Source organism: Perca fluviatilis, chromosome 16, assembly GCF_010015445.1.
Source record: "Perca fluviatilis chromosome 16, GENO_Pfluv_1.0, whole genome shotgun sequence".
Classification (NCBI taxonomy): Eukaryota; Metazoa; Chordata; class Actinopteri; order Perciformes; family Percidae; genus Perca; species Perca fluviatilis.
In genome coordinates this window covers 30431592-30457805 of record NC_053127.1, presented here as the reverse complement: position 1 = coordinate 30457805, position 26214 = coordinate 30431592, and the positions used below count along the sequence as shown (strand labels likewise).

At 41.1% G+C, this 26214-nt stretch overlaps 1 protein-coding gene across 2 annotated transcripts; it reads right to left on the bottom strand.

Moving 5' to 3' along the window:
• On the bottom strand, positions 1 to 26018 carry igsf5a (immunoglobulin superfamily, member 5a). 2 transcript variants are annotated; one of them, XM_039778646.1, is made up of 13 exons: positions 25600 to 26018; positions 25422 to 25545; positions 19344 to 19566; positions 18988 to 19042; positions 18559 to 18640; positions 15288 to 15599; positions 6901 to 7191; positions 5739 to 6029; positions 3744 to 3863; positions 3577 to 3601; positions 3365 to 3447; positions 3131 to 3195; positions 1 to 1175 (listed from the first exon to the last, which is right to left on the bottom strand). In XM_039778646.1, the coding sequence occupies exons 4-13, from the start codon at positions 19036 to 19038 to the stop codon at positions 1083 to 1085; spliced, it is 1413 nt and encodes a 470-aa protein (XP_039634580.1). In that variant the 5' UTR covers positions 19039 to 19042; positions 19344 to 19566; positions 25422 to 25545; positions 25600 to 26018; the 3' UTR covers positions 1 to 1082. The 2 variants fall into 2 exon arrangements, with proteins under 2 accessions (XP_039634580.1, XP_039634581.1); XM_039778647.1 differs by lacking the exons at positions 18559 to 18640; positions 18988 to 19042; positions 19344 to 19566; positions 25422 to 25545; positions 25600 to 26018 and adding an exon at positions 15025 to 15055 and having other exon boundaries at positions 15288 to 15500.
• Between the last annotated feature and the right edge of the window lie 196 nt (positions 26019 to 26214).

Here is a 26214-nt window from a genome sequence, read left to right as displayed (position 1 = left end):
GGTCCTGCTTGAAATGTAAGGGAAACAGAGAACTGGAAAAAAATGGAAACCCAAAAATTTGACTTCAGAAATTGTGTTGTTCTGCCTGTAAAATGCATCATCCATGCCTTCATTCCCATTTCCCCAGACTGTATAACTATATCCATGAGAGAGAAAATACATGCTCCTTAGGTGACAAGGTCATAGGTTTGAACAAAGACTATTTGGAGAATGCTGCTGTGTCCAGTGCAAGATGATGACAAGGAAATACCATACGTTATATTTCCATTCAGGCAGTTTATGGGTGACAAAAATGTGCTAAAGTGTTGGTAAAAGTAAAAGTTTAATGGCCTATATTTTATGCATAGTGCGCAGACATACCGCGCAGAAAGAATAAATTACAAACAAAACATTGCTGACGGGCTAACAATTTATACATATAAAAAAAATGCTCTTCATGGTGACTTTTTGAAACACTTGCATGTACAGTATATTGCTGTATGTTAAAGGATTTATTGGTTAATTCATTGTTTTATCACATCCTAAAAAAAGTGTCTTTAAGGAGGATTACATTTTAGGACATTCACAGATGTAGGAGAACAAAGGAGGTTTAAAATGGTCCCTTTTGAATATTTAATTTGAATTAACACCGGCAATAAAAAAATATATATATGGCTTAGTATAAGCTGCAATAGCCATTGAACAAAAATATAGCCTCTGTCCTGTTAATCAAATATGAGAACAACCAGAACAGGTTGTGCTGGTACAGCTTCAATGTTTAAACAATGTTTAAATCCTAATTGTGCTCACTTTGATGATATAGCAAGTATTTTCTGTGGCACTGAGGAGGATTTTGCAATCTAAATGGGTTTTCTAATATATTTCCTATGATTTCTAAAGTTTATGTTCTGCAAATACAGCTTTTTACTGGCAGTGAAGGAAAACCATGTCTCCTCTGCCAAACCCTGGACGTTACTGCAGTACATCAGTCTTTGGTCTGGGCAGATTCAGTCCTTCCTCCCACCTTTCTCCAGCGTTTAGAAGGCTTCCAGGTGCTGTGCAAGTTCATTCCAAAAACTCCTCAACTTCTTGGTCCTCTGTCTTTACACAATGGTGACATGTCTGTGTTTCCTGAAGCCTGATTGGTCCACAGTGTTAATGTTGCAATTCGCTGCCTGGATACCATACACAGGCACCTAAAAATCAAAAGCAAATCACATTTGACATTAATAGCGTGTCTAATTTAGCTATGATTTGCTGTTAAAACAGTGCAGACTCATATTTTACCAGCCTTGCTGTTTCTAATCAAAGATTATATAACTGTGTAACTATTGCTCCACTGAAAAGGCAATCATCTCATAATTACTGTAATTGTGGATTTGAAAAATAGACTATATTTGTTTATGAGGTAGCTCATTCATTACTGAAATGAGTTGAATGATCAAGCAATGAATTATTCATGCATGATAAATGCCACTTCAAATGATTAGCATCTTTATATTTAAAGATAATAAATTCCCATGGCTGGTAATGTCAGAAAGGCTGTGAAGCTTTCACAAACAACCACCAGGTCTTTGCCAGTTCCACAATAGTAAACACAAATATGAAAGACAAAGAAAATCTGCACTCTGATGAAAGACAGACAGAAAGTGCAAGCTAGGATTTTTTTGGTTAAACTTTTGGTTACATTTGGTGAATCATTTAGCCCCCTTCCCTGTTTGTTAGCACGTTTAGAGTGGTACCAATGCATGCCTGATGTTTTCCCGTTTAATTTAATACCATAGTCTTCATCCTAGCAGCAAAACTGAGCTCACTACAACCTCTCATATACAACCAAGTGAAATCAACCAAGTGAGATTATTTTCTAACGCGTTTAATGTTTCAAATTAACCTAACAGAAATTATTAAACACGTTAAGTTTGACAGCACTATGGCACAATAATTTTCCTAATCATGATGCACACCCATGTTGATAGCTGACTATGCAATTCGCTAAGATAGGGATAAAGGCAGCCTATTTTAATGTGCCCTGCTCCTGGCACTTACCAGTACCTCTTTCTGACTGTCCCTCATCATGACCATGACCAGGCTGTGGATTGGCAATAGCCGTGATAGCCAGACTAGTAGGCCTACTCTTCCTCCTCAGTTTCTTTTACACATAGCATATACAGTAAGTGATCGTATTAGCGGCCCCTGCTGTTGGCTGTTAGTATCGCTTTATTAGACTTTTTTGTGCCGACAGCCGTCGGTTGGACGGCCGTTCTGGACATTTCCCGAACGCACACATTGTCAGTCCGTCCCTGGCCATCTTTATCTGAACCTGTTCTTGAATCCCTATCTGTACAAGCCTGCCTGTCTGTAAGCTTATAGGTTGTGCGTGAAAATCCCAGTAACTGAGCAGATTGTGAAATACTCAGACCAGCCCGTCTGGCACCAACAACCACGCCACGCTCAAAGTTGCTTACATCACCTTTCTTTCCCATTCTGACATTCAGTTTGGAGTTCAGGAGATAGTCTAGACCTGGACCACACCCATAAATGCATTGAAGCAGCTGCCAAATGATTTGTTGATTAGATAATTGCATTAACAAGAAATCTTACAGGTGTTCCTAATAATCTTTAAGGTGAGTGTATAATAAAGGGAAAAGCCCCCAAAAAAGTAATCTTTAAAAAAAAAAAACATAACTGTAGTTATATTGTAGGCTAACTTTTGTTATGATGCAGAAGGAAGGGACTTTTGGTAGGGATAAAATGTAGTGTGATGGGAAAAATAAATCCCTGAAACAGACGCAGGATTGCTGTCTCGTGCATATGGTAATGGTTGAGCACACTAGAACCAGAATCATTTGCAACTATTTGATTCCTGTTTGTGGTGTTCAAATATAAAAAAGACTTTACTCTGCTCTCCCTAAAAAAATTACATAATTCTTTCTGAGCTCTCCTCCTCCCTAATAATGTGTGTACAGTCCCTAAGCCAAGCACAGAAGAGAACACTTCTCAGATCTTTGCTCTATGTTTCCTCCCCACCAATGCTGTGTCCACTAAACATAATGTCTGTATCGGAGGGGTGCCTCTTTATCACCCCCCGTGAACATTTTCTACTGCTTATGTTATGCTTGTTGTGTACCACTGAACAACATCACAGCCCTACCTGATAAACATTGGAGCCAATTGCCTGGCAAAAGCCACTGTCAGTGTGTTCACTGGGAGCCACACCTGTGAAAAGAGGAGAGAGACGAGAGAGGTGGTTTGAATTTATGTATCATGTAGTATTATTTAACTAGATAATGGCTTGGGAAAGCATGGTAGCATGATATAGCGCTAAATTGTCAAAGATTTTCATTTAAAGCTTGTGTGTTTGAGTACATGCACTTATTAGTCTTACTTGTTTGACCCTCCGACACATATCCTGTGTTGTCATACGCCCCCTTTCCTGCTGCGTTGACAACACTTAGCTGGCTCTGTGTCCTGCAACACACAAACATGAAGGACAACAGAGGATTTCACTGGATGTAGAAACATGCAGAAGCAGGTGCTGTTATGTAGCGGTCGAATGAAGTAGTGGCAAAATATTTATCATGTTTTGTGGCTTCTTACCTCATTTCATCTAGGTTGTTGGTTTCTGGAGAGGATTGCAAGATAAATTAGTTAATGTAAGTGTGATTTACGTAACTATTTGCAGAGAATTATATGCTTATATGCTGGATTTAGGACATACTGTACGGTGCAAGTTGTGTTGGACTGATAAACAATTAGGGCCTTACTTTTTTCTTTCCTGCGTTTGTAGCAGAATATGATTCCAATGATGAGCAGAACCAGCAGAGCAGAACCTCCAAAGGACACGACCACAGCTATCAGCACGGTCCAGTCAGGAGGCTTGGGAACTGTTGCAGAAGGAACAACCAGCACTCAAAGACTTATTATTATCAAATTAAACTCTCAAATTGAAAAGACTGAACACAACCAAAAGGGGAAAAGAAGCACAATATCCACTGTCAAGTTATGAAAACACATTGCATGTAACTACACTGAAAACACAGAAAGCACTGAAATTGTGTTGGACATACATTTCTATTGCTATTTTCTCTAATAAATTTTGTTTTTGATGTAAAATTTGTCGAGCAGGATCATTACATCATAATTACAGCTTGAATAGAGGATGCCAATGAGAGATTAAGTCTGGCATATCTCACATGGGCCATACTGAGGTTTGCAGCTTGCAGTCACAGACACTGAGGCTGCTGCTTATCCAAAGCCTCTCTCATCCTCCATAACCCCTTATCATTTACATACCGTATGTCTCCCATCCAGACTTTGTCCAAATAAATACACATCATAATTGGCTTTCTCTTTCCCCTCCACAGTGCAGGTTTCTGCAGGACTCTTTTACTTGTCAAGCTGCTTTTCAATCTTGGACAGCATGTTATCCATGCTATCTGTGTGCAGGTCCTGGTTGAAACCGTACACTCAGGATTTGTTCTGTTAATGTGATTTCTATACAGTATGTGTTAAATGGGTTTTTTATTCAATTAAAAGCTGATTTTATCAGATTATTCTTCAGTTACAAAGGTCATTATGTTCAGGAGTAGGGAGGGTCTATTTGTGGATCCTCGGTCATTTCTGAGACATGGACATAGAAATGTAAATGAATGCAGCAGAGAGGTATTAAAAGAAATGACATCATCTGAGATCAGGCCAAATACGGTAAAAATGATGGGATGAAGCCAATGCTGAAGTGCTGAAGTGCCTTAAAGCTGCATTCTATCTAATTTCCAGCAGGAGGCGACTCCATGCTTGCAAAAAGAAATCCGTTTCTATAGAAGTCTATGGAAAAGGACACCACTTCTCACTTGATTTATTACCTCAGTAAACATTTCCATAATGACTTTATGGTTTCAAGTAGTCTTCTGCAACACAGAATGATGTTCATTTTGTAAATTATGGTCCCATTTATTTTAAAACCATTTGCAACCATAAACACGAGCTTAGCCGCGTCATCCTCCCCATCTCCACACTATCGTCCAAAAATTGTCACGTCCGCCAATTGCCAATTGTTGTCCACAAACGAATGGGTGATGTCACAGATGTTATGTCCATTATTTTTACAGTCTTTGGATCAGGCAAAGCAGTAATATGTCTAACTTTCATCCGTTTTTTATATTTTGAAATTAAGGTTAATTGAAATGAAATTGAGTAGTCTTAAGCCATGGCATGGCTCTAGGATTTGCAATGTTGGTTTGTCGGTCAGTCTACTGCTTTGGCCCGGACTGAAACATCTCAACTTTTGGATGGATTACATTGAAATTTGGTGCACACAGTCCTCAGGATGAATTGTAATAACTTCAGTGGTGCCTTGTATTTTCATCTTGCGCCATCATCAAGTCAGAATTCAAATTTGTCTTTGGTTTCTGACCAAATAGCTGCAAAACTGATGACATTCCCATTAGCCTCAGCTGTACTTTGTGTTTAGTGCTAATTAGCACATATTACCATGCTACACTAAAAAGGGTAACATGGTAAATATTCACCTGCTAAACATCAACATGTGCCTAAGTACAGCCTCACTGAAGTAGTATTATTGAGACTACCCCCAGGCAACCAAAAGAACATTTTCACATCCTACACTTCCGTTTAATGGGCAACTAACTAAACAACAGTACATTTGAAATGTTCTAACATGGAAGAGCCCAGAGGCAGATAGGGAAGAGGCTTTGTGCCAGACACATTGAGAGAAAAAATGTTGTGGAAGCTCTTCTTACCAACCACCAAGAACACTGAGCTGAATTGAGGATTTGTTAATGCCTGCACAGTCGCCCAACACTCCACTGTGGTACTGCTTTCTGCCTGAAACTTCAGGACACTGGTGGAGTTGAAGGTATCCCCATCAGCCATGCTGGAGGTGTTGTACAGGCTGCTGTCTACAGCATGACCATTCCGGGTCCAGTTGATAGTAGGTGTGGGGTACCAAGCGGATGTTACACACCGGAACTCCACCTGTTGGCCCTGCATCACGGTCACGTTTTCTCCCGTGATGTTGACCGTACCGCGCTCTGAGAAATGAAAACAGGAAGTCAGCGTGTTTTTTAGGATTCAGTCATTGAGTGATGAGAACATATTCAAGTGTCATTTTACAACACTGGGTTGCACAACGAAATGTGAGTTGTAGTCCCTTTATGCTTCACAGGAAGAAAAAATATATTTTTTTATGGTGGATTATGGAGGATGAGTTGAGGAGTCATTCAGCCTAAGGAAAGAAGCTGCTCTGTAGTCCGCTGGTATGACAGCAGATACTTCTGTATCTCTTGCCAGACGGCAGCAAGGTAAACAGGCTGTTGCTGGGATGGGTATTATCTTTTAATATCCTTCGGGCTCTGCACAGGCCCCTCTTCTCACTGACATCAATGATGCCTGGTAGGTGGGTACCAATGATGTTCTGGGCAGTTTTAATCACCAGCTGCAGACCCCTCCGGTCCTGGGCCGTGCACAAACCATGATTTGTATTTGACTCATTGTTGCGGAGATCAAAGCGGGCATAAAATGTGTTAAGGTCTAACAACGTGGCCTCACACACAGGCTACAAAGATCCTGTATGTTCTGGATCACCCACCACATATCCTTGGTGTTGTTGTTGAGGTCTCTCTCCAGTAATAAATTGAATTTATATAGCGCTTTTCACGAACTCAAAGTCGCTTTACACGGTAGGTATAGATAACGAAGACAAACAAACAAAAGTAGTATTATTGAGACTACCCCCAGGCAACCAAAAGAACATTTTCACATCCTACACTTCCGTTTAATGGGCAACTAACTAAACAACAGTACATTTGAAATGTTCTAACATGGAAGAGCCCAGAGGCAGACAGGGAAGAGGCTTTGTGCCAGACACATTGAGAGAAAAAAAGTTGTGGAAGCTCTTCTTACCAACCACCAAGAACACTGAGCTGAATTGAGGATTTGTTAATGCCTGCACAGTCGCCCAACACTCCACTGTGGTACTGCTTTCTGCCTGAAACTTCAGGACACTGGTGGAGTTGAAGGTATCCCCATCAGCCATGCTGGAGGTGTTGTACAGGCTGCTGTCTACAGCATGACCATTCCGGGTCCAGTTGATAGTAGGTGTGGGGTACCAAGCAGATGTTACACACCGGAACTCCACCTGCTGGCCCTGCATCACGGTCACGTTTTCTCCCGTGATGTTGACCGTACCGTGCTCTGAGAAATGAAAACAGGAAGTCAGCGTGTTTTTTAGGATTCAGTCATTGAGTGATGAGAACATATTCAAGTGTCATTTTACAACACTGGGTTGCACAACGAAATGTGAGTTGTAGTCCCTTTATGCTTCACAGGAAGAAACATTTTTTTTTATGGTGGATTATGGAGGATGAGTTGAGGAGTCATTCAGCCTAAGGAAAGAAGCTGCTCTGTAGTCTGCTGGTATGACAGCAGATACTTCTGTATCTCTTGCCCAACGGCAGCAGGGTAAACAGGCTGTTGCTGGGATGGGTATTATCTTTTAATATCCTTCGGGCTCTGCACAGGCCCCTCTTCTCACTGACATCAATGATGCCTGGTAGGTGGGTAACAATGATGTTCTGGGCAGTTTTAATCACCAGCTGCAGACCCCTCCGGTCCTGGGCCGTGCACAAACCATGATTTGTATTTGACTCATTGTTGCGGAGATCAAAGCGGGCATAAAATGTGTTAAGTTCTAACAACGTGGCCTCACACACAGGCTACAAAGATCCTGTATGTTCTGGATCACCCACCACATATCCTTGGTGTTGTTGGTGTTGAGGTCTCTCTCCAGTAATAAATTGAATTTATATAGCGCTTTTCACGAACTCAAAGTCGCTTTACACGGTAGGTATAGATAATGAAGACAAACAAACAAAACAAAACGAGATTCAGGCAGAGATGAAAAGGGGAGGGGCGTGGGGCTAGGGATAGGCAGTGGTAAAGAGATGGGTCTTGAGGCGAGACTGGAAGATGGTGAGAGACTCAGAGATGTGGATCTCTTGAGGGAGTAGTAGAGGGAGTTCCAGAGCCTGGGAGCTGCCCTGGAGAATGCTCTGTCCCCAAAACTGCAGAGGTTGGATTTTTGGATACAGAGGAGAGCAGCTGAGGTGGATCTGAGGGACCGTGAGGGTTGGTACGGGGAGAGGAGGTCAGTGAGGTATGAGGGGGCCAGATGGTGGAGGGCTTTGTAGGTGAGGACCACAATTGTGTAGGTGATCCGGTGGGAGATATGAAGCCAGTGGAGTTGTTTTAGACCTGGACCAGTTGGAGTCGGTTGATGTTGGTAGAGCTGATGCCGAGAAGAAGTGAGTTGCAGTAGTCCAGTCGGGAGGAGATGAAGGTGTGAATGATTCTTTCAGCGGGGGGTGTGAGAGAGGGTCTGATTTTGCCGATGTTGCGGAGGTGAAAGAAGGAGGTTTTAATGACATGACGGATGTGGGGCTCAAGGGAGAGGGTGGAGTCAAAGATCACACCAAGATTACGGGCCTGGGGAAATGGGGAGACAATGGTGCCGTTGATGGTGAGAGTGGGGTTATTGATTTTGCTAAGTGTGGATTTGGAGCCTATGAGGAGGAATTCTGTTTTATCGCTGTAGAGTTTGAGGAAGTTATGTTGCATCCAGGTTTTAATAGCTGACAGACAGGAGTTCATGTGGCAGAGTGGAGGATTGTGGGGGGATTTGGTGCTGAGGTAAATCTGGGTGTCATTGGCGTAACAGTGGAAGTCCAGGTTGAAGTCTCTCCTAATGACTCTGCTTTGCCTCCTCGAGGCCAGCTCTCAGTCTCACTCCGGCGGTGTTGTATGCTTCCTTGTCACCTGACTGAAAGTCAGTTTTTTTGCCTCTGGTTAGGTCCCTCACCTCTTCATTTATCCAGGCGTTTTGGATTTGGAATGATTGTATTGTCTTTGTGATTAACATATCATCAACACATATGCTGATGTACTATATGATGATGATGATGATGATGATGATGATGTGTATTCCTCAGTAGTGTCTTGGCCTATTAGGTTGTTGGCTTCAGTGCTATATACTAACATTGGAACGTCTTAGGAAATGGCTGTGATACATTCCCATTGTAAATATTCCATTAACATTGATTAACAGGGCTAAAACACTTATACGTTGATTATAGCGCCCCCTAATGGCTGATCTTTGCCAAATTTGGTACAGAGCCTCAGAGCAGCATGCCGAACAATCGTGTGGATTGCATTTACTGTGGCAGAGATATTGCAATTGCAAATTTCCCATTGAAATGCATTGAGTTATTGGCCAAAACAAATAAACGTTGCTTATAGCGCCCCCTAAAGGCCGATCTTCTCAAGTCCTTTGCTGATAACATTTAATTTGGCAGAGATATGATAAAGTTAGTGATTAGTAGCTAGCTAGGAAAATTTGTTTGGTCGTCAAATGCGCATACTTTAACATAGCAAAATAACTTTTGGTCAGGTCCATCAGGAGATGCTAGCTACCAGGTTTCGTGCAGATCAGTCGCACGGCCTAGGATGAGTTCGAAAAACTTGGTTTTGCGCAATAACGAAATAACTTTTGAGCGGAAATGGGCGTGACCTATATCATCTGATTCAGCTTTATTCAAGGAAGACGTAGATGTAAAGGCAAAAAAACATTATAGCGCCACCTAGTGGTCCACATGTGTAATTTTTGGTAGATGTGGTCCATGACCTATATACCCTGTAAATTTAAAGTTGTTCACATTAGTGTAAGTAGTAAATTTAGACTTGGGTCCCATAGGCCACGCCCACTTTGACCCCTCAGTACTCCACTCTAGGTTTGGCCTCAGGAGTGCCCCTAGATGGTACCCATCAAATTTCGTAAAAATCGGATGAGCCGTTCATGAGATATAAATGTTTTGTACTTGTAGCGCCCCCTAGTGACCACTTTTGTGGTGGGGGACCTTCAGAGGGTCATGGCAAACAAGAATCTAAAGATTGGCGTTGATAGCATTTATTTTGGCCGAGATATGGCAAAGTTGGTGTTTTCATAGTTAGCTACACAAATTTCTTTGTGCATAACATGCACACTTTTTATCCTATCAAAATTATTTTTATTAACATTTTGTCAGGCCCATCAGGAGATGCTACCTGCCAAATTCCATGCCAATCGGTCTCACGGTCTAGGAGGAGATTGAAAAAGTAAGTTTTTGATAAATCACAATTTTTCACGAGTAAAAGTTAGGCGGAAATGGGCGTGGCCTATATCACGTGATTCAGTTGGATCCAGGGAACGCATGGATATATGGTTTTTGAATCGGGCCAAACCATAGACAGTATATAATGGACCAACAGACCCCGTTGCTCTGGATGGAGACCAGTGAAGGCTATTAGAAGCACTTTTCGGGTGATGGCCAGCTTTACTGAGCAGTCTCCAAATGAGAGAGACAGCATAAATGTGACGTGAGCAACGTGTCTGAAAGTTGTAAGTCTTCTGGTAGCTGTGCCACGAGAAATCTCAATCATTCCCAATCTTACAGAGAAGGAGAGTGTAGGTATATGTAAGGAGATAACATGGGCACAGGCTAATTATTGCTAACTAAAATGCTAGTTAACATTAGTAATTAATCCTAAACAGCTCATGTAAGTCGAAACTGCCTGCAAGCTTATCCTGTACTATATGGTAATTCCTCTACTATGTGACACAATCGTTAGCCTATTTTTACAAAAACGTTTGCTACGGAGCCATAACGTGAGGTACAAGGTAATGGAGCCTTTTATACATTGTCGTGTTTCTTTAGAACTAAACGATGGACAAATAGAGTCTTTAAACGCTTCAGATGTAAAGTTATTCGTCAAGTGGCGCCAAAATGAATGCTAGTCAGTGGAATGCTAGCGGGAGGTGATGGCCAGGTAGCAACAAAATGGCGCCATAGGAGGTTCAAGTTCTGAAGCGAAGCTAACCCCCTTGGGCCAAACGCGTTTTTTCTGCTATAGCACCACCTAGTGGTGGAAGTGGGTCAATTGTTGCGCCTGAGGTCCTTGCAGAGTTTTGGACCAGTCCTGAAAATGGCAACCCCCCACCATGTACGGTTTAGGCTGTAGTCAGAGTTTTAAGCGGAGAAGAATAATAATATGATGATGATATGAATATGAATATGATGAATATGGGGTGAGGCTATTTGCATCCCTGGTACAATTAGCAGTGTATGCTATTTGTACCCTGGTGCAATTAGAAGTGCTATTTATACCCTGGTGCAATTAGAAATGAATGCTATTTGTACCCCGCCGGTGGACACAGCAATGTGTTCTATTAATACCCGGTCTGGTACAAATATCAATGTATGCTATTTGCACCCCTGTTCATTTACAGTACCTTGGCATATAGTTACACACAGTTATCCATACTACTCATATATTACACCTTTTTGGAATATTATCTCCCTGACATTCTTACCCTAACCATAATCAATCCCACTCCTGTTGCCTAAACCTAACCAACCCAACCAGAGCAGGCAAATTCATGAGTCTTCCCCTACCACCCTGCAAAAAAAAAATCGCGTTCGCGGACCCTGACTTGCGCAATTGCATGCAAATTATCCAATCCAAAATTAAAAAAATAAGATTGCCTCACAGGTGAATTGAACTCCGAACTCCCATATTAAAGATAAGCATACTAACCACTCACCTAGCAGTTCTTACAGAAGGTTGTATAACTGTTTACCACTTGGTTTCTTCAAGCCTCAGTTGCTAGGTAACGGTACTGTATACAAAAAATAGGTACTAGCTAACAAACTAACGGTTGTATGCTTTCACTGAAGACAGAAAGCGCAACTGTAGTATCCATTTTCCGCTAGAAATTCAATTGTTATAAACTTTAGAGACAAAACTTTGCCAGTTTCTGCGGTCATGGAAGATGAACGTCCGCCATGATTGCGGTGCACGCGAGCAACGTGTTTTTGTTGTTACGTCACAGGGTGTGAATAGCTCAGCTGTGTGGCCGAGGCTATTCGTACCGGGGGTGCAAATAGACACTCCGATATGGTTAATCCTTAGAAAAACAATAGGGTTCCACAGCCCTGCTGTGCGAACGGCGTAGCTCTTGCTACCGCCGGTTCTTGCAGATTCGGGCTTGGACCCCCTAATGAATGATCTTGGCAAGCTTCATGGCAGCCCCAAAAGTGTAGAAAAGGTGTGCTTCCCGTAGAACTTTGACTGATCTTGCTCTTTTCCTGAAGCTATTGAATGGAGAATGGATCATATATCCACTGGTTGGTCTCAAAACGCATTATGGGTGAGTTTTGAAGCTTGTTTGAAGTGAGTTTGACTTTTTTTTGTTATCATTATTTATTATGAATATACATTCATTTGAAAGTTTTAAACCGCCCCATACGGCTTTAAAAAAACATGCTCTGTCACATAGTTCTCTCTCTCTCTCTCTCTCTCTCTCTCTCTCTCTCTCTCTCTGATCTTCAGACTCTTCCTTCATATCACCACCGCCATTGTCTAGATAGGGTGGGGGGTGGGGGGGGGGGGATATCCTTGTATGCATGGCCTCTATACCCCTTATAAATTTCACATTGCAGTGGAGTCTAATCTCCAAAGACTAACATATCAACCTATTATGCGCCATGCTAATTGAACTTATTACACTCTTAAAAGGCTCTCCTGATTGAAATTCCAGTTCTGTGATACAGTCTGTAATAGTTGTCCTCACTGACTCTCCCACTGAACTTCCCTCTTTATAGAAGCAAACCAACAATAGCTACCATTTTAATCATTCAATACAAATAAAATTTCAGTGAAATGGAATGGAATTAATTGTATTTCTCCCTGAAATAAAAGTTGTTATCCTCCGAGCCATTCCTGAAGTAGAGTTCCCTGCATGTTTCCATATTTTGTCTTAGTATGGATGAAAATCACTGTAAATTGACTGTCATGCACATAGGTTCTCCATGGGGATAATGAGCCAGAGACTGGCTCTGTAGTATCACGCTACCAGTAGTGGATGGCAGGTAAGTGTGTGTGTGTGTGTGTGTGAGTGTGTGTGTGTGTTAAGCACTTATATAATAATACTGTTTTGGTCATCTTGGTTCATCAGGTATTCTTTTGGAGCTCACTGCTGCCCTCCACAGTACATCACAGTCACTACGCCTCCATCACAACTGTATTGAGAGCTTTTTATAGAGCGAATGTAGAAATTAAAAATACGTTTTAGAACATAAGTCGGATGGTGCCTGGCTGAAGGCGGTGTGCATATATATTTCAGCCTCGCTGAGAAGAACCCTCTCCTTGTTTTTGTTTTTTTTGCACTAGTTCCGTTCAGTTACTTTATATCCCAGATGGGAAACGTTCTTGGACTTCAGACGTCACTACGTATTTATATGAAGAGATTTTTTTTCTATTTATTTAGTTATTTAGATGCATGATTTGTTTAAAAAAAACAATTATTACATTTCATTTTTGTTATTTAAGATCAAATACTATTTCAGTTGCACTTTTTTCAGTCATTTGTCTGTAGCTCATTCCTTTAAAGAAAATCCTGAGAAAATCGCATCATGAACATAAAATCGTATAGAATCGTGAGTTGGGTGTACTACGCTACAGCAACAATCTCTACAAAAACAACCTCTAAATTACATGTGCAAGTGAAGCCGAACTAATGTACGGGGTATTGAGGAGTTTTTACTCATTTAGCTCTTGAACCGCAGTACTCTGAATCTACTGCCTGAGGGGAGTGTGAAGGGCAGCCACAAAGCAGCATGGGTCTCTCACAATACCAAACACCACCTTGCCCCAAGCAGAGGTGTCAATAACCTTACTTAAGTGGAAATTTTGGGTAACTATACTTTACTGGAGTAATTATTTTACAGCAGACTTTTTACTTCTAATCCTTACATTTTCACAAAATTATCTGTACTTTCTACTCCTTACATTTTAAAAATAGCCTCGTTACATCTATTTCAGTTCAGCTTGTTTTCATTCCGGCTTGTCATCATTCAAAAAAAACTATCCAGATAAATTGTGCCATCCGGATAGAGTGAATTTGATTGTGGTTGGATGAGAAGTATAAACATATACCATTCCGACACCCTATTGGTTTGTACGCGATCCATCGCACCTGCACATGACACAAATTACGTCACACTCCAGCAAGGAAATAGCAGACGTACTGTATGTAGCCTAGTACGAAGATGTCCATGGCAGAGACTCAAGAGAATTTGAGCGAAATGTCCCGACCAAGCACCAGCGAGGAGGTTGGTAGCCAGGAAGACCAGCCAACCCTTCTACATCCCTGGCCGTACCAGGAAGACCAGCCATCCCTTCTACATCCCTGGGTCGACCCTGGAAGACCAGCCAACCCTTCTACATCCCTGGCCGTACCAGGAAGACCAGCCAACCCTTCTACATCCCTGGCCGTACCAGGAAGACCAGCCAACCCTTCTACATCCCTGGCCGTACCAGGAAGAATTTTTAGAAATGGTTGGATGCAAAAACAACTCCTTTCGAATGTGCTGCAAGCTCTGCGCACCCAAGTACCACAAGCTAATTGTTTCCAAAACTCACCGTCTAATTTGAAAAAGCATATTAATATTATTTTTTTTCCCCCTTACATTACTTTTACTTTTATACTTTAAGTAGTTTTGCAACCAGTTCTACACTTTTACTTGAGTTGATACTTCAACTTCTACAAAAGTCTTTTTAAACCCTAGTATCTGTACTTGAATGGGAATACTTTTGACACCTCTGGCCCCAAGTCATTAAAGATGATAGATGTTCAATTAGCTAAATAAAGAGAAGAAAATAAGGCATAGTACTTACTTATTATAGTTTAAGTCTCTGTATTGTATTTTTTATTCTATCTTCTTCCTTTTCCTCTTTCACTCTCCTCCCCACACAATCCCAATCCTTTAATTCAACTTCATTCTTCAGTGTTACTGTGTGTCTCTATACCACTATGACCCCTGTGGTTGGTTTCCCTTGTCATTGTTAAACAATGTTATTTGTTAGCACGTTTGTTCAGTCTTGTTCAAATCACCAATAAAAAGAATGTAAAAAGATGCTAGATCTTCAATTCACCTCGAGAGATCGTGGAGGGGCGACCCTCATCCTCAACGTCATCGAGTCAGATTACAAAGACAAATACAGGACAACAACACAGAAAGTACAATCGTAAGAAATATAGAGAGACAATCAAACAGAATTGGTAAATTAGGACAATAGGGATGCAAAGAAAATGCAATGATGTAAAGCAGTTACAAGTAGAAGTTTGCAGGTTTAGAACCGGAGTTGAAGACGATGCATGTCTATAAATCACATCAGCTAGATGTTAATGAGCCTACCTTGTACCTCCAGCTGTGCTGTCTCTGACCTCCCCCCCAGCAGGGTGCACATGACTGGCCCAGACTCATTGCGGCTGACGTTATGGATGGTGAACTCCACACAGCTGGCGTCACCACTGGAGCAGAATCTGGCAGAGAACTGCTCTTTGGATAAAGTTACGTCACCGCTCTCAGTGATGATGAGAACCAGAATTCCTTGGAAAGTCCATGTCATGGCCATCCAGTTTCCTTGCACAGTGGCATTAAAGCGTGCGTCGGAGCCTTGGAGCACGGCAGAATTCCGCGGCTGCAGCTGGATCAGCCCAGACACTGCTGAATGGAAACCAGACGACATGTCAGCCAGGAATGATTCAGAGTGGACAGGGGCCACTGTGAATTCTGGGCCCTGTAGAAAGGCATTTTCTATGGGCCACAGCTATTCATTCTAGTATGTTTTTGGGCCCTCCTCACATGAGGGCCCTGGGTACTCAGTCCCCTTTCCACCCCCAGTCCGACGCCCCTGAGAGTGTATCACAGAAGAAAGAGAAAGTCTTTGGATCTATCAGGCGTCTTTAGTTGCATCTTGCCATCTTGTATGAACTATATAAAGACTTGACTTGGGTTTAACCCTCTGAGGTCTAAGGGCATTTTCACGTATCTTCTTAAATATATTTACCTTTTTAAGGAATTTGCATATAACTGATCCCCATGTGTTTCATAACAAAATGTTCAGAACAAACTCAGCTTTCCGTGTAGTGGCGGACACATTTTTTCTACAGCAATGTGTAAAGAAATAATTTGGCTTTTGATAAAGTTGATGTTGGCTTTTTGAAATTCCTCAAATCTCTTATGAAAACAAACCTTAACTTACGACGTGTTGTACGAATTGTTTCGGTGCTTGAAATGAGTTTACAAAAGTCGTAGGTTAATACGTATATGATTAAAGTAGTAAATAAAGATGTGAAATGAAATTTTGTAATGTCACTTTTTGAGTAGGAGTTTTTGTCAAACATCGTTTAGACGCGCCGGAGCGTCTTTTCGTCCTCAGAGGGTTAAATGTACATTTTGTTCTACTGAAAATTGTCACGTGTGCTGTGATGACTGAATATTGTTTAATAAGTATGCTGCAGAGTATTATATTATATTAGCTATCACAAAACATACATTAATACATTTATTTTATTTCAACTCATTACTGACTCCTTATTTTTGTGTAATTGATAGAAGGAACACTGATAAATATAAATGCAAAGTTTACGTAATTGCTGGAATAATTGCTTGACTGTGTGATTTTTTTTGTTTCTTTTTATTGTTGGCCACAAAATATCAGCAATTTAAATATTCATTTTAGGCTCAATGATACAATTACTGGACTTAATTGCCGGAAGAAGAAACAAATTTAAGTTCAAATGTATTGACAGTAAAAATATTTGTATGCAGTCCAAGTTGAATTCCGATTCACTGAAAAAGTTAAACATTAAATGTAGTTAATCATGCAAAGGAATGCAATGTGAGAAACTACAAATAAATCAAAATAAACGAGTTTCGGTAACACTTTACTTGAGGCTATCTACATAAGAGTGACATGAACACATGACACTGTCATGATACATGAACTCTAACCCTAACCCTAACCCTAACCCTAACCCTAACCATAACCATAACTTGTCATGACAAAAACCGAATGACACTTACTAAAACACACGTGTCAAACTCAAGGCCCACGGGCCAAATCCGGCCCCTTGCAGATTTAGATCCGGCCCGTATATCAATTTGGGTTCATAATACATTTTGGCCCGTCTAGTTGTGCGCCAAACCAACAACACAGGAAAGTGTTTTTTAAAACTGTAATTACGTGTCATTCAAAGCAGAATTTGGGCAGATTTGCCGACTCTGAGATTGTTTTACTTGATTTGCTAAATTCTACGATTGCTAAGGAACTCTTTTGATGACTTTTGTAGGGCTTCATGTCAACAAAAATGCGACAAAAAAAACATACAAAAATGTCGGAAAAAGCAACAAATTTACAAAAAGGTGACAAATGTCTGAGAAAGCCACAAAAAAGTCGGAACAAAAAGGAGGAAAAAAGCTGCATGTTAAAAAGAAGTGACATGCAGTAACAAAAGAATGTCAATAAACTCTCCACGTCTGGCCCTTGGTGTGATTCTCTTTTTCCAGTGTGGCCCTCTGGGAAAATGAGTTTGACACCCCTGTACTAAAAGAAGCATTATGTCATAAACGTTTATGACTTGTTTATAATGTTTATGACACGGTCGTGACAGTGTCATGTCACTCTTATGTAGATACCTTCAAGTAGTTCAAGTGTAACCCAAGTTTAACTGAACTTTGGCTGACCTCTTGATAGAGGACAAAGGGAAGGCCGGCATGTTGTGGAGACACATGTGGCTCTTTGTTCCTATCAGTGACAGAGACATGTTAGGGTTTGCTCAAGGTAATTACGAGCAACATTGGCTGGGTTTTGTTTCGTTTTTGACAAGACTGAAACTCAAACACAGCATTAATCTGGACTGATCCTTCCCGTGGCGAGCGTTACAGCTGAGCCAGAGTCTGAGCATATTTTCTTGGATGTTTTCTTGCTATTGTTGCATTCTTTTAAAAGTAAAACCGCTCCGCTGTGTCCTTCTGTCAGGCTGTTACATGTGTCTAAAATGAGCAGGACTGTTTACATTTTCATGGGAATGATTAGATTTGCAATAGTGTGGTTTGGTTCAGTTTTTTTCTTCTTAAAAAGGTAGCACCAAGGGTGAGCAAGCTGGCTAATGATTAATAACTATCAAGAGCACAATAAACACCTGACTGCTTTAGTGTTACTTTAAAAGTACTAAAAAAGTACAAAGCAGCTTTGCCCTTCACTTCTGACTCAATTTGCAAATTTATTTAAAATCATTCACATACTATTAACTATTAGCTGACACAAAAGTTGGAAGCAAATGTTCAGGACAGACGAAACATTTAAAAGACAATATTACTGAAGTCACACTTGCAGTTGTTGGTCCACTTGATTTATTCTTACAGGAGTTATGTATCTAGGGGATTTAAGCAAAGCTCTCTAAAACTGCTCTTATTAAGGCTCTGCACATGAGTAAAATATATTCCTTGTATTATCATAAACACTATGTTGGACATACTTCAGTTAGTATTTGGACAACAAATTGAATAAAGTGCAAGAACACAGAAACATATTACTTTTATGTTAATGTTTCTACCTTCTGTCCAATTCAGCGGGTTCGTACAGACTTTATATACAATTATTTGAAAAATGAATGCTGACCTCCGGTTGCACACAGTAATAAACAGATGCGGAAGAGCTTTGGCCGTGATCTCCAGGAAACAGTCATGCTAGTGTTGCTCTCCTGAAAAGACGAAAGAGAGACAGCTGTGAGAATGCTCAGCAAGTCCACTGTCCTCTAACGTGTTCAGAAAAGGCTCCAAAAATAATAATAAATCCCATCTTTGTGTGCACCTATCTTGGTTCGTATGACCACAAATGAAAGCTGGAGGTGGACAATCAAAAGGCATTTGACGTGAGCAGTTACTGTTAGGGAAGGTGACAGTAGAAGACTTTATCAGAAGAGGTTTTATTGCCACAATAAGTACACTTATGTGGATTCTGCCTTGGTGAAAGATGCATACATTAAAAACAAACAAACATATTAAACATTACTATGAAATAAACAATACAGAAAATATATATACATACAAAGTAACTGTTGCATTGCAGCTGTTGCGTTGTTCTACACGCTTGTTTCATATTTCTGCTTTTCACAAAGAGAACGTAGCAGGTCAGAGCGTTATATAATTCCATCACATTCACACAAAATGAATGTATCGGAAATAAAAAAAAAAATCCAATTGTATCCCCTCTGTTCTTGTTACTTCCTCACTTCCTGGAAAGGGTTTAACGCGGTAGATGCTATTGTCACGCTTTTACAACTTTGCCACCGTTGATATCAAGACATACACCTCTTGTACTATAAATCGTCTCAGTAGATCAGTAAGTCTCTGCCTTTACAAATAAATATTCCTCAGAAGTAACCTTCAGCTGAACGGACTTACTGCAATGAGAGCTCCCGCTGCGCTGTGTGGAACGGATCAAAGCTTCATTTCCTGAAACAGCAGGTGAGCGTGCAGGACTCCACCTGAGGCGGTGAAACTCTCCCCAGGGAGCAAGGTTCAGGTCGGACCGTTGAAATCTCAGCCCTTATCACCTCCGTATACCTGCCAGCCAGTGAGTAATCATCTGTGTGGCTGTGGGTGTGAGGCTGACATTTTTCCCCTGCTGGCAGAGCACACACACGTAGATTATTCCAGGGTTGGGTGTTTGTGAGTCAGTCTGCTCGAGTCTGTTTTTATTGCCCGATGCTAGATAAATACTGTTATCTAGTGTATGCATTTTTACGCTTTGGAGTAAATCTTTTCCACCATGACATTGTTGCAACATGTCCTTTTCTACCTAAATTCTACCTAAAAATAATACCTAAAAAAAGTTTTATGTCATTCTTTTAAAGGGATTAACAGTTCACTTCCAGTTGGGAAGTAAAACAGGAGGGAAAAAAACTAAACTAAGTACATTGTGAAATTAAAGACAACAGTCAGAAAAATAGTCTGTCCAAATACATTCCAATTCTTTCTTGTACTGTGAGTGATGGAGTCCTAGGAACAGCATTTTCTGACAAAGTCAGGACAGTTTCGAATTTCACTTTTTTCTTTGTCCTTATCTCACTGGTTTGAAGTTGGTGAGGCTCAGTTAGAAAAAGGCGATGTCATGTAGGTAACTGCAGGGACTAGAAACGTAAATATAGGTTGTATTTTGCTGCTTGCACAAATGACCTGTGGGAGCCTTTTCTTTCGACGGAAGGACAGTCTGTTTGTATGTGCTCATGTGAGCGCACACACACACACACACACACACACACACACACACACACAACACAAACACACTCTTGCCCATTGCTTCGTGCTGTTCTCCTGGTCAACAGATGGTGGCAGGAATGCACAACAAAAGCATAGGAATGTGCCATCAAAGGCAGTGAGGAAGAAGACTTTAAGCAAGCAAGATGGATGTAAACAATGCAAGATTTAAAGTATTTCTTAAAAATTGGCTTAAAGGAACACGCCGACTTATTGGGAATTTAGCTCATTCACCGTAACCCCGTAAGACAAGTCCATACATACCCTTCTCATCTCTGTGCGTGCTGTAACGCTGTCTGACGGCTCCAGCATTAGCTTAGCCCAGCACAGATCCTGCAGGTAACTGGTTCCAACTAGCCTACTGCTCCGAATTGTGACAAAAGTGACAAAATAACGCCAACATGTTCCTATTTACATGTTGTGATTTGTAGAGTCAGCGTGTACAAAAACAACGTAACATGAGACACAGCCATTTCTATCCCCAAAACAAACCAGGAACTATATTCTCAGACAGGCTTGCTGCGAGGATATCACTCCGCTTAAGTACTATATTCTTCCGCCTGAGAATATAGTTCCCGTTGTTTGTTTACGGTTAGAAGGCGGCTGTGCCTCATGTTACGTTGATTTTGTACACGCTAGTGACTTCTAAATCACAACATGTAAATAGAGCAACTCGTTTGCGTTATTATCACTGTCACTTTCGGGCAGTAGGATTACTGGAACCATTCACCTGCATGTTCTGTTATGGGCTGATGCCGCTGGAGCCGTCAGACAGCTTTACAGCACGCACGGAGATGAGAAGGGTATGTATCGACTTGTCTAACTCTGGGGGTTACGGTGAATAAGCTAAAGTCCCAATAAGTCGGCGTGTTCCTTTAATAAAAGTATGACGACGTGTGTGTTAGGCCTCAAGAATACACACAATGCAAGGTGGTTTGGTAAGATACACTGAATGTAAATATAACTATTGTTTCCAAGACTCCAGAGAGCACCTTTAAGTGCTCGTCCAAACATACCAAAATTATTTTAAAAAATTTGCCCCGTCTTCCCTGGCATCGTTTCAAGAATGTTTGCGTCCAAACGGATCCATTTGTAAATGACTCAACACGCTACTTCATATTCCAGGCCTATAGGTGGTGCTGTTTCTGTTACAGAAATTCACCAAAAATGGAGAAGAAGAGGCAGAGCATGCGCATAAAGCTTGTGCGCTGTATACAAACAGACAGTAGAAGAAGAAACCAAACAGCCCTAGTAACCCTAATAGGCTCAATATCTTCTCCAGCAGGAACACAAGCATGTAGTCCGCCATTGTTGTTGTTATGAGACGTGGTCGTGAGGTAAGAGGTCAAAGGCTAGAGGTTGAAGGGTGTGGCGATGACATCAATACGCAAGTATGTGGTCCAAATGAAGACGCAAGGGCGGCGTTTTCCAATTTTTCAAAAACGTGCGTCTTCAGGCAGTGCGTTGACAGGATTCGTTTGGACGATCGGCCAAAACGATGCAAAACATGTGCGTTTACGCCAAACAGCGTTTCCGTGTGGATTGCCCCTACGTTTTTTTTAGGGGCGATACCTCAGTCAGCAACTATTGGAAGTTGCTCGAGTTAATTCAAATTGCGTGAATGATCACAGCTTCCTTGTCATTTATTATAGTGCAATTCAGCAGAAACACTGCGTAGTGAGACAGGTGGCCCTGTTGTTTCAGACACCCTGTAAGTGGACTTTCATGTTGCTTTTATTGCACATATTGGCACGACTTGGTTCAGACTTGGACCCAAATGCAGAAAGGCGAGGAGATGGACGCTGTAGGTACAGTATGATGGAGTTTAATAAAGAACACAAAGAGAACTTACAAACACGTAAGCTTATAACTGTCCAAACAAAGGGAAGAAAAACCAGGGACGCGTGAAGACACCGGAAAAATCCCAAAACACAGAGGTTCAGGAAAAACTCCAGGAACAAGGGGAAACATCAGGGACACAGAAGACAGCCGGCACAGGCAGAGACTTCTTGACGAAACAACAACACCAGACAAACAAAGTACAGAGACTAAATACACGAGGTAACAAGGGTAGTAACGAGGGACAGGTGACATTAGGGCTGAGGAACAGGTGAGACACATCAGGGCGGGGCAGACAATCACAGAGGCGGGAAAACACACAAGGCAGGAAGTAAAACAAGACCTGACACAGGAGAAACAGAGAGACTACAAAATAAAACAGGAAACTGAACTAGGAACAAAAAACCATGAACAAACAGGGAAACAGTGACACACAGGGAAAGAATTGACAAAATAAAAAGAGGAAAAGCCACATCTGAAAACCACAGCTGTGACACATATGACATCACCTGACAGCTGAATGTTACCTCGCACACTCTGAGTTTACAGTCAACAGTGGTGGAGATTAACTACAATTCTGGAGTCTACTTTACTTCAGCATTTCCCTTCAACTACCAAATGTTGTACTTTTTTACTTCACCACATTTATTTAACAGAATAACATTTTACACACAAAATGTATGTATAAATAATAAAATGAAGATATAGAAAGAATGTTACAATTAGCTCCACCCCGACCAACTACAATATCAAAATGCTGTCCAGATATGATTGCAACCGTAATACAACCCCAAATCAGAAAAAGTTGGGACAGTATGGAAAACACAAATAAAAAAAGAAAGTAGTGATTTCTAAATGTACTTTGACTTGTATTTCATTGCAGACAATACAACAGCACATTTTACGTCACAATTTAATGTGTTCCTCATGATTTTTATTGTTTTTTTTCCTCAAAAAAACTAAATTCCTATTTTGGTTCTTGCAACACATTTCAAAAAAAGTTGGAACAGTAAAGCGTTTACCACTTTGTAATGTTGCCATTCCTTTTCACAACACTTAAAAGACGTTTAGGGACTGAAGACACCAAGTGATGAAGTGTTTCAGGTGTAATTTTGTCCCATTCTTGCTGCAAACAAGTCTGAAGGTGGGCAACAGTACGGGGTCTTCGTTGTCGCATTTTGCGCTTCAAAATGCGCCACACATTCTCTATTGGAGACAGGTCGGGACTGCAGCCGGGCCAGTCAAGTACCCGTATCCTCTTCCTCCGCAGCCAGGACTTTGTAATGTGTGCAGAATGTGGTTTTGCATTATCTTGTTGAAATATGCATGGACGTCCCTGGAAAAGATGTCTTCTTGAAGGCAGCATATTGTGCTCCAAAATCTCTATGTACTTTTCAGCATTAATGGTGCCATCACAGAAGTGCAAGTTACCTTTGCCAAGGGCACTGACACAACCCCATACCATGACAGACCCTGGCTTTTGGACTTGTTGCTGGTAACAGTCTGGATGATCCTTTTCTTCTTTGGTCCAGAGCACACGGCGTCCATTTCTCCCAAAAAATACCTGAAATACTGATTCATCTGACCACAGTACACGACGGCGCTTCCGGACACTGTTAACATAGGGCTTCCTTTTGGCACAGTACAGTTTTAACTGGCATTTGTGGATGTAACTATGTATTGTGGTACTTGACAAAGGTTTGCCAAAGTAGTCCTGAGCCCATGTGGTGATATCGCTTATAGATGAATGACGATTCTTGATACAGTGCCGCCTGAGGGATCGGAGATCACGGTTGTTCAGCTTAGGCTTGCGCCCTTGTCCTTTACGCACTGAAATTCCTCCACATTCCTTGAATCTTTTAATTATGTTATGCACTGTTGAAGGTGAAATAAGCAAATGTCTTCCTATCTTTCTTTGAGGAACATGGTTTTTAAACATTTCAATAATTTTCTCACGTATTTGTTGGCAAACTGGCGATCCTCGGCCCATCTTTGCTCCTTAAGGACTAGACATTTCTTGGATGCTGCTTTTGTACCAAATCATAATTACAATCACCTGTTGACATCACCTGTTTCAAATCACATCATTATTTAACCAATTTACCTGATTACTAGCCCTAAATTGCTCCTGTCCCAACCTTTTTTGGAATGTGTTGCAGGTCTGAATGACAGGAAAGGATGTATATTTACAAATGAAATTAAGTTGACCAGACAAAACTTTTGTGTTCACATTGTCTGCAATGTAATACAAGTCAAAGTACATTTAGAAATCACTACTTTCTTTTTTTATTTGTGTTTTCCATACTGTCCCAACTTTTTCTGATTTGGGGTTTTAGAATAATATGATCACAGGGGCATAACGAAGACTTTTACTTTTGATAGTTTAAGTACATTTTGCTGATGACCTGAACAATACAATACTCCCAATACCCCACAATAGACATTATCGAATGAGTTGTAGAGAGTTCACATAACGTGAGCAACATACAATCCTTCAACTGACCTAAAAGCATGAAAACTAAATCCCGAGTACTTCACTTACGGAGTACTTTAAAGAGCACCTTAAACTTGATAGCTAAGAACGTTTTACTGCTCATACTTAAATTGAATTTAGTTTGCAGGATGATTCTTTGTTCTGGAGAGTTGTTAGTTGTGTATAAACTTCAGTGGGCTGGAGTCGTGTTCATGGATGTACTGACACCGACTTAAGCTTCTTCCCACCACAGAAAGCGTCCTGTCGATAAGTTCCCGACCTATGAGCTACTCAGACTCAAATCAGGCGTATTTATAGTGTCAGTGCTATAAATCAGTCAGTGCAAGTACTGAGAATGTGATGATTATGCCTTTCTGGTGGTTGTAATCCCACTTCATGTAGTGTTTTACGCCTCAACAGAGAAATCTCTCCTCCCCGCCTCCCCTTTATGCATGCTTGATAGAACTTACTACCAAACTGGAGCAACTTTTGTGACAGAATAACTATGAAATGATTCCCTATTTAAAACTACTTTCAATCATTTTGTCTGCCAGATAGTCCATCTACTGTCAATAATTGAAGTTCTCAGGAAAAGAGGGCCATTTCATTTTCTTTCTTTTTTTTTCTTAACTTATAATTCCATTTTCTTTCAGTTCTAGTTCAGTCACTGTTTTATCCCAAATGGGAAACTTTATCTGCAGTCAGCAGTGCAAGATAAGGCGAGACACAGCAGGCAAACACATACAAACATTGTACAAATAAACAAAAGGTCAACAATACAAAGACATGAAGTACAGAAATGGTTCCTGTACGTACATTATATACAACACAATTTTACACAACGCCACAGGAGCAACCTCTGAAATTTTTACATCACATGTGCATTACATGTGTCTTTGTAGGCTGTTTACCTCGGGAAGATCAGCACCACAATTGTCTTTCCCTTCACGCTGTATGTTGGACATGCAGATGATCCTCTGGCCCTGCAGCAGGTTGATGAATGAAGGGGGAAGGTTTCACACCCCTACTGTGGACCTGAGGGCCTATGGACCTGGGGGCCTGTGGACCTGAGGGCCTGTGGACCTGGACCTGAGGGCCTATGGACCTGGGGGCCTGTGGACCTGAGGGCCTGTGGACCTGGACCTGAGGGCCTATGGACCTGGGGGCCTGTGGACCTGAGGGCCTATGGACCGGTGATACGTACATTCTTATGTATGTGTATGTGTGTCAGGCTGCTACAAACTCATCACCACCAAGTTCATCTGGACAGACAGACAGACAGACAGACAGACAGACAGATACAGCAGCAGGTATAAGACACACAACATCCACACAGAATAACAAGCAATAATAATAATAATACAAAAAATACCAGAACACCTACTCAAACTTGAAAAACAATGTACAACATAAATACAAGTAGAGAATAAAAATGTCCAACCAGCGTATAACATTCAATGTCTAAAATTCACTTTTTTTTCTATTTTTATTTTTCTATTTCTATTTTTATTTTTTTATATTTTTACCAGCATTTGGCTAGCAGATGGTGCTAATTTTGGAGCCTGCATACATAGTATAGAATTATGAAAAATACAGAATACATGTGTGTACCACATGGTGTAACACAGGCTGCTGTCGCTGTAGGTCTGAACCGATTTGTAAACTGAGCTACAAAATACTTTTCATAAGGAGCTGGTGCTTTTC